Raw genomic sequence first — 7,585 nt, 5'->3', positions numbered from 1 at the left:
TTTATTGTTATATGTATCAATGCATTCTGATGGATACCATTGCTATTAGAGTTCAGAAAAGGCATATATCAGAGGACAGAAATGTCCATCATCTTTCTGTTGGTTGAGTGAGTCCTCATATTCCCCTCAACCTTGCTCATCACCAACTTCACAGGCCAATCAGCTTCAGAGCTCCTCACAAAGTGAAAATGACCAGAGAGAGGATTTGGGAAAGAAGCCTGACCTACAAGTAAAATGGTTATGATTGGCTATGGCTGGATAACATACATTTTTTATAAAAGTTCATTTTTAAATGGTTTGTTCTACAATCAGATGTCCCGGGTTGTGGGCCAGCTCAAGGCTAGTACTCACTGCCAATATGTGTTCTGGTAGAAGCAGGTCTTCAAGGGAGATTTGAATGTGGAAGGGAAGGGATTTTCCAACCAGGAAAGATGTTCTGTGTCTAACTGCATGAGGAGGGTTGTGGGGGAAAGCACAGAGATGGTTGTGGGAGAAGATAACAGATACAGAAATCACCTCATCCATAACTGAGGTGAACAGTAGCACTACATCCTAGTTTGGGACAAGAAGGAAGGAAATGCCTCTGGATGGTTGAATTTTCCAAAATAAATTGTTGATCGATGGACTTGCTCAGATTGGAATTTAGCCACAGCACCAACATTAATACCAATCTTTTGCTAAACATGTAATAGAAATTTTCATAATAAGCCTCAGTTTTTTCATTTCTCATGATACACAGCATTCCCAGCATCACTGTCTTTAAAGAATGGATGCCTTGTTTTTTAATATTTAATATGTATTTCATAACTAAAATTGAATCTGGCTTTTACCTCTCTCTCTGCAGTGACTACCATATGCTGCTCTGGTCATCCAGGACTTAGTAAAATACAACTGACAGGCTAGGTACAGTCCTTGTTTTCTAAAGCTGGAGCAATGCAGTTTGATTTCCATGAGAAGTTAGGTTTTGTCCCCCCGCAGCTGCTAGAAGTAGGATTCTGTCTCTATGATAGTATTGGTGTAGGATTTTTCATGATGATTATAACCCGGTAAATGACTCTGGGTTTCATTGTTGAATCCATTGTGAATGGGCTCATCTGTCCCTGCCTTCTTTGCACCATCTTTACACAGATTGTTTTCAGAGTCCTCCTGAGAAATAGGAATAAAAATACAGAAGTTTGAATAAGTGTGATTTGCCATATTTCAAACATGAAAACCAACCCTAGCAAATCATAGTTGGATTTATGCATCTAGTCCCTGTAAGAAGAGTTTGAAGTGTGATTCTACTCTGTAAAAAGAAAAGGAGTACTAGTGGCACCTTAGAGACTAACCAATTTATTTGAGCATAAGCTTTCGTGAGCTACAGCTCACTTCATCGGATGCATTCTGTAGCTGTAGCTCACGAAAGCTTATGCTCAAATAAATTGGTTAGTCTCTAAGGTGCCACAAGTACTCCTTTTCTTTTTGCGAATACAGACTAATACGGCTGCTACTCTGTACTCTGTAAAGTGACTCTTATCCATCACAGAGCTGCTCCCTGTGTGTGTTCAGAGTGACACAAAAAAGGCTTTGAAGTTAAGTGCCCAGATCTCACTGGATTTCAATGAGATTCAGGCACCTGAAACTTCCTGAGGCTCCTCTGAAAACCCCAGAAAGATATTCCTTTTGTGTGTTTTACAGGGCCAATACATTGCACCTGTGCAAACCCACTGAACAGAAAGGGACACTGAGGGCATAATCTGAAAATAATCCACAGGTGTGATAGACATGGGCTGAGAGAGTTTCCTAAAGAGTCTTTATTACACCTAGTGGTGCAAAAGAAGGGAAGAGCCATCTCAACTCTCAGAGCTCAGGTTGAGCTGGCAGTTAGGAAAAAAACATATTTACGTAGAGTTTGCTTCCTCAGTGCCCTGAGTAATAATAATAATTGCTTATATATTCATTATCCCCATTTTACTGATGAGAAAATTGAGGCACTGACTGGTGAAGTCACTTGCCCCGGGTCACCCAGCAGGCCAGTGGCAGAACCAGGTCTCCTGAGCCCCAGGTCAGTGCTCTATTCACTAGGCCACAGAACCTCCCAAAGTACAGGGCAGCACTATGCTAGGAGGAGCATCAGGCTGGAATCATGACTGAGATAGTCACAAATCCTTCCCACTGGCACCTGGGGGAAGGGGTGGATAATCTGTCACAGATATTTACTGGGCATCTTGTCTGCTTTCCTCCTCCTGGAGGCTCAGCTTCACTGGCCAGTGTATTAGGCGGGTGGAACCAAGGTTCTGCCCCTCTTTTGCCTCCTTCCTACCCACCTGCTCCAAGACAGGGAAGGAGAGTAACGGCTGTGCAGTCTTTGGTCCCCATTGCCACCACCAGACCTGCATTCTGACCCAAGATTTTACGAGTGTACGGGAGCCTTATTTCTGCATATAGCTCAGGAAAGCTCTATATAGGCCCAGCACAATATGGACCTCTTCAAACACATATATGACAGAATCCAATAGACCATGTGGCTTTTACAGTCACTTTTCAGAACAGAGACAAAAGCAAGGAATTGACTTTACATCTTTTCCTCCATTGTGTCCTTTGGCTTGTTAATATTTAGCCCCAGTCCCAGACACTTTTAAAAGGTGTACTAATAAGTATCTAAAGCCTGAACCTGACCCCACTGAACTCAGTGGCAAAACTGATGTTAACTTCAATGGAAGCAGAATCATGTCCTTAGAATGATGCTCTCTCAACTTCCACATAAGACTGACACAAATGAGCAGATCATAGAAACTAGGTGGTCAGGTTTTCTTGTTCTGTAAGAGGACAGATCATTTCTTTTGCTCTTATCCCAATTTTCATGTTTCTGCTGTAATTCCTGGTATGTTTGCAAGAATGTAATATGAGCAAAAAAATTATCCATCTCAAAGGGAGTCCATGCTGCCTAATTCTCATTTCGTCCCCAGATCCTGAACCCCAATTCAGTTCTGATTGCATCCGCAGAATTCAAAAACCACACAAGTACTCTTGCAGCTTCCCAGCACATGTTCTTCACAAACCTACAATACTTTCATTTCCGAAATACTGCATTTTGCAGTATGCACATTTTCCACTGGGTAAAAGGAATAAGAGTAAAATTTCCAAAAATGCTCGTTTTCAAAAGGCAATTAAGGTTAGATTTTCAGAGGCATTTTGGCAACTAAAGATACAGAGAGGCACCTAGTGGGATTTTCAAAATGTCTAGGTGCCTAATTTCCATTGACATCAATGGGAGTTAGGCACCTCCTATTTCTAAAAATCTGGCTCCAGACACACAGGTGCTTTTACAAATCCCACTAGAGACCTATATGCACTTTTAGGCACCTAAATAGCTTTGAAAATCTGGCCTTAGGTGCCTATGTTTCAATTAAAGTCAATGGGACTTAAGCTCCTACATGCCTGAGTCACATTTGAAAATTGAACTTAAGCTCTTAAATCATGTAAATACTTTGAAAATATTACCCTAATTCTAATCTTTAGATATGTTTTTAAGACCTCATAGGAAGATTGGTGCCTGTCCATTTCTTCTGTATTTTTGTTTCTTTAAACATTAAATAATGCCTTGTTTGACCTCTCTTCTTGGCCTTTTGGCTAAGATTAAATTTCTGATATGCTCCCTGTTGATGTGTAAGGGATTATACCATGCATTACAAGGAGCATTGACATCACATAACAGGGCTTCTTCCTCTCTAGATTCTGTGATCCTTCTGTACCTGGTAAATAGTGACATATTGTAACATGATTGGGGGCTAAATAATGAGCAAAATAAGGCTGATTTTTTTTCACTTCTGGTCTGATTTCCACTTAACTGTTTGCGGCCTTTTCTGCTGTATGCAGCAGGAATTTAGAATTTAACGTCTAAATCTGATCCGTTTGTCAAATAGTTTGCACAGCATGCACAGAATAATACTGTCGTGTGCGGTTCTGTTATGAAATAGACTCACTTTTGTGCTGTCATGCTGCACGCCACACCAGCATAATGTTTTGCATTTTTCAGACCAAAAACAAAACAGGTTGCAGACAGGACGTATTAACAGTGGCTTCACATCTTTTCCTTTAGCAGGGCCTGGAAAGAATAAAAATCGTTGTTAATGGTATGCTCCATGGACATCTAAGCAGAGAAAGAAGACACAAGACAACAGATGAAGCTAAGACAGGTAGTTATTCCATGGTCTGTGTGGTGGCTCACTTGTCATCTTTGCCCGGATGAATCTCAGCTGTCATGGTCTCAAGCAATTAATCCATCTGGCTGAGATAAATATCCACTTAGGGAGTTTGTATTGATCTCATCTAGGGCTGCATTGGGGAGAGGGTGTCAGATGAGCATCTCTGTTTATTAATTATGTAAATATTGAGGAAGAGGTTAAATGCGTTTGTCTGCTTGCTTCATTTTGACTTTTTATTTTTGTTTCATTTTAAAATGAAAACTAGTTTGATCTCTCTAATAAAAACAGGAAGATAACGAGCTGAATGCTCAGCTGGGCCATACTCACATCAGAGCAGCTGAGAGGGTGGGGTAAGGTGGAGCTAAACCATTTTTCTGTCCCCTGATCTTAGGGCCACTGGAGGCTGAACTGCTCTGCAGTGTAACTTAGAGCAGGGTAAGCACTGCTTTAAATTCCTCCAGCTGCAGAGGTCCCATAGTTATGACAGTTTTAGACTCCCCTTTAGGGCAGTAAGTCTGTCTGCTATTGCTGTTTTTCAAACCTCCAGATCCATCCATAGTTAACATACCCAGAATTTCCTTGGGAAACCTCAGTGAATGGGAATCTACAAACCAGTTAGCCCAGGAGTGGGAAAACTGCGGGCTGGATCCGGCCCATCAGGGCTTTGGATCCAGCCTGCGGGATTGCCAGCCCCAAGCTGCTTCCAGAAGGAGCCAGCAGCATGTCCCTGCGGCCCCTGGGGGTGGGGCAGAGGGCTCCGTGAGTGGCCCTCACCTGCAGGCACCGCCCCCTGCAGTTCCCATTGGCCAGAAACAGGGAACTGAGGCCAATGGGAGCTTTGGGGGCGGTATCCACAGGTGAGGGCAGCGCACGGAGCCCTTTGCCCACCACCCAGGGGCCAAGAGCCTGCCCTGGCCCTGGTGAGTGACGCTGCCACCCCGGAGCAGCTCAAAGTAAGTGGCGCCAGGCAGCAGCCCGCACCCCGAACCCCTCCTGCACTCCAACCCTTTGCCCTGAGCCCCCTCCCGCACTCCTCCCTGCACCCCTGCCCTGAACAGTCCCGCACTCCGCACCCCCTCCTGCACCCCAACCCCCTTTCCTCAGCCCCTTCCTGCACACCACACCCCTTCCCACCCCCTGCACTCCCTTCTGCACCCCAACCTCCTGCCCCAGCCCTACATTCATGGCCCTGCATGCAATTTCCCCACCCAGATGTGGCCCACAGGCCAAAACATTTGCCCACCCCTGAGTTAGACTCAAGTGGCCCAGTTTTAGCTCCACTGCTTTCCAATAAGTGTCTGGGTTTCAAGTTTGCACCCTTGTACATATCTGTAGAATTCTAAAACAATTGATTCTAGTCGAATCTTAATGCAAAAAACCCTTAATAAGTAACCAACCTGTTAAAAAGCTTATCAGAAGGCCTGCAATAATGCACCCTAAACAGCCCACAGCGCTGTAGTAAAGGTAGGACAAGGAATACCAAGTATCTGCCAGTTGAGGCCTATGGCAGCACAAGAAGAGAGGAAGAATACGTTAGCAATAATTGCCATTGACTTATAAATGTCTTTCTATGAAGGATAAAACTATATTGTCTCAGATAAAAAATCATTTAAAAAAAACAGAAGTAAGAGACAGTTCTATACATAGATAACCGCATACACACATCATGAAGAATAGAACACATGTCCAGTATGGATAGAACTGCATTGGGTCCAGATAGTTCTAGCATTTTAACAAATAGTTTGCTCCTGGCTAATGGTCACTGCTAGAATTGTATGTGTCACAAAAATTGGTATTGTCAAGTGGCTTTATGCTTGTCACTCTCTCCTTTCCAAGTAATTATAAATGCAGATAATTTAAGGCCCAGTCCTGTAAGGTTCTGAGCGCTGGTTCTGCCTTTTGTTGGGTGCAGTTAGTTAATGCTAGATCCACAGTTACAGACCTTTCAGTCGTTTAACCAGCCCCTTATATTTTATTTATAACTTCCCTTCACACCTCTTCTATATTACAGATATACCCTAACATGCTTCTAGAATCACTCTAAGATGGAATTGACTTGTGCTTGCTCAGTTAGTCTCTTAGTAATACCTGGTTTGGCCTTTTCTTAAGGCTAGCTACTGAGCTGTGTGTACCTTGAAAGTGTCCCTCTTTAAAAGTTCCACAGAAGTCAATGGATAGCTTTCCCATTGACATCACTGGGAGTTCAACAGGACCCTAAGCAAGGTACAGCGTGGTAACTGAAGTGATACTAAAAAACTTTTCACAAGGTGGACCACATTATTGATCATCTTATGGACACCCTTCCCTGACACCTACAATTTCATAATCCAGGAACATCCCTGCAGCAATCTGATTATAAAACGGGATTGCCTGCAGTACCAGGGGACTTGACTCCATGACCCAGGAGGTCCCTACCTATCCCATGTTCCTAATTGTTTACATGGAAAGGTATTATTAGGGATGTATTTAGTGTATTTTCAACTTTCTTTCGTGTTATGTAGCAGCTGGAGGAGAACGTGCATCATGTGACCAACGAGCTGTCTGGAGATCGTCAGCATGCCCTCAGACCCCTGAAGTGTCATGGAGCACAATTTGGGCAGCACTGTTGTAGCCCAGAGCTGATGTCATGCAGTAAGTACCTTTATAGAACAGAATATTGATTTCAAAAACTCACATTGTGACAAAACCGCACAAAAATCAATGGAAAATACCTGATTGGAGGGAGAGTAGGAGCCAATGTAGTTATCATCTCTGTGTTAGCTAGAGTGCAGTTGGCTGTTGATAAGTGCAGAGGGCGGGCCTTTGAAGGTTGTGCTGGGTAAACAAAAGCTCCGATAGCAACCCAAAATGCTAAGGTGATCCCAGTCAATAGGCCTCCTGCAGCACCCTTAAATAAAGCAAGATATATTATTAGAGAGAACTGAAATAGTCACTGCACACGTGAAATCAGGTGATAATGGCTTGGTCCTGCACTCAAAAACTCCCATTCGCTCCAAGGGTGCTGAATCCATCCTTATTTGGTAGAGTGGGTCACAAATTGGGCTGGGGCATTGTTAGTAATTTTTTCTCTCCTACTTTTTAATTGAAACTTGAAATTTTGTCACAAATTTGAAGTCTGAAAAATGCTGACCTTTTCTGTTGTCAGCCATGACAATGCAACAGAAGGGCAGAATTCAGATGAAAAGCCTGTTTTCCTGCGTGCTGCACACTGAATGGATAAAACTAGCTTTTAAACCATGTGCTGAAAATTTACTCGGAAATGACCCTCTTTGCTCCCTGTAAAAACTAATATTCCCATGTGAAGCTCCTTCATAATGATTACACTTTTAAAGTGAACATTTTACCATGGTATAAATACCTTCCTGCAGTCCATTCTTCACTGCCTGTACTGAATAGAT

The 7,585-nt window shown here is 43.0% G+C and overlaps 1 protein-coding gene across 1 annotated transcript in view; it reads right to left on the bottom strand.

The window, feature by feature from the left end:
- Positions 1 to 729: 729 nt before the first annotated feature.
- SLC5A12 (solute carrier family 5 member 12) overlaps positions 730 to 7,585 on the bottom strand; it is a 28,112-nt gene continuing 21,256 nt past the window's right edge. Inside the window, exons 12-15 of the mRNA XM_037901507.2 lie at positions 6,899 to 7,074; positions 5,585 to 5,688; positions 3,966 to 4,087; positions 730 to 1,146 (exon numbers count right to left, since the gene is read on the bottom strand). Coding sequence (XP_037757435.1) covers positions 982 to 1,146; positions 3,966 to 4,087; positions 5,585 to 5,688; positions 6,899 to 7,074 — 567 coding nt within the window. The 3' untranslated portion in view covers positions 730 to 981. The remainder of the gene's footprint in view (positions 1,147 to 3,965; positions 4,088 to 5,584; positions 5,689 to 6,898; positions 7,075 to 7,585) is intronic.

Source organism: Chelonia mydas, chromosome 6, assembly GCF_015237465.2.
Source record: "Chelonia mydas isolate rCheMyd1 chromosome 6, rCheMyd1.pri.v2, whole genome shotgun sequence".
Taxonomy (NCBI): domain Eukaryota; kingdom Metazoa; phylum Chordata; order Testudines; family Cheloniidae; genus Chelonia; species Chelonia mydas.
Note: the sequence above shows the minus strand (reverse complement) of the source record. Positions and strands in the feature narration are given on the sequence as shown.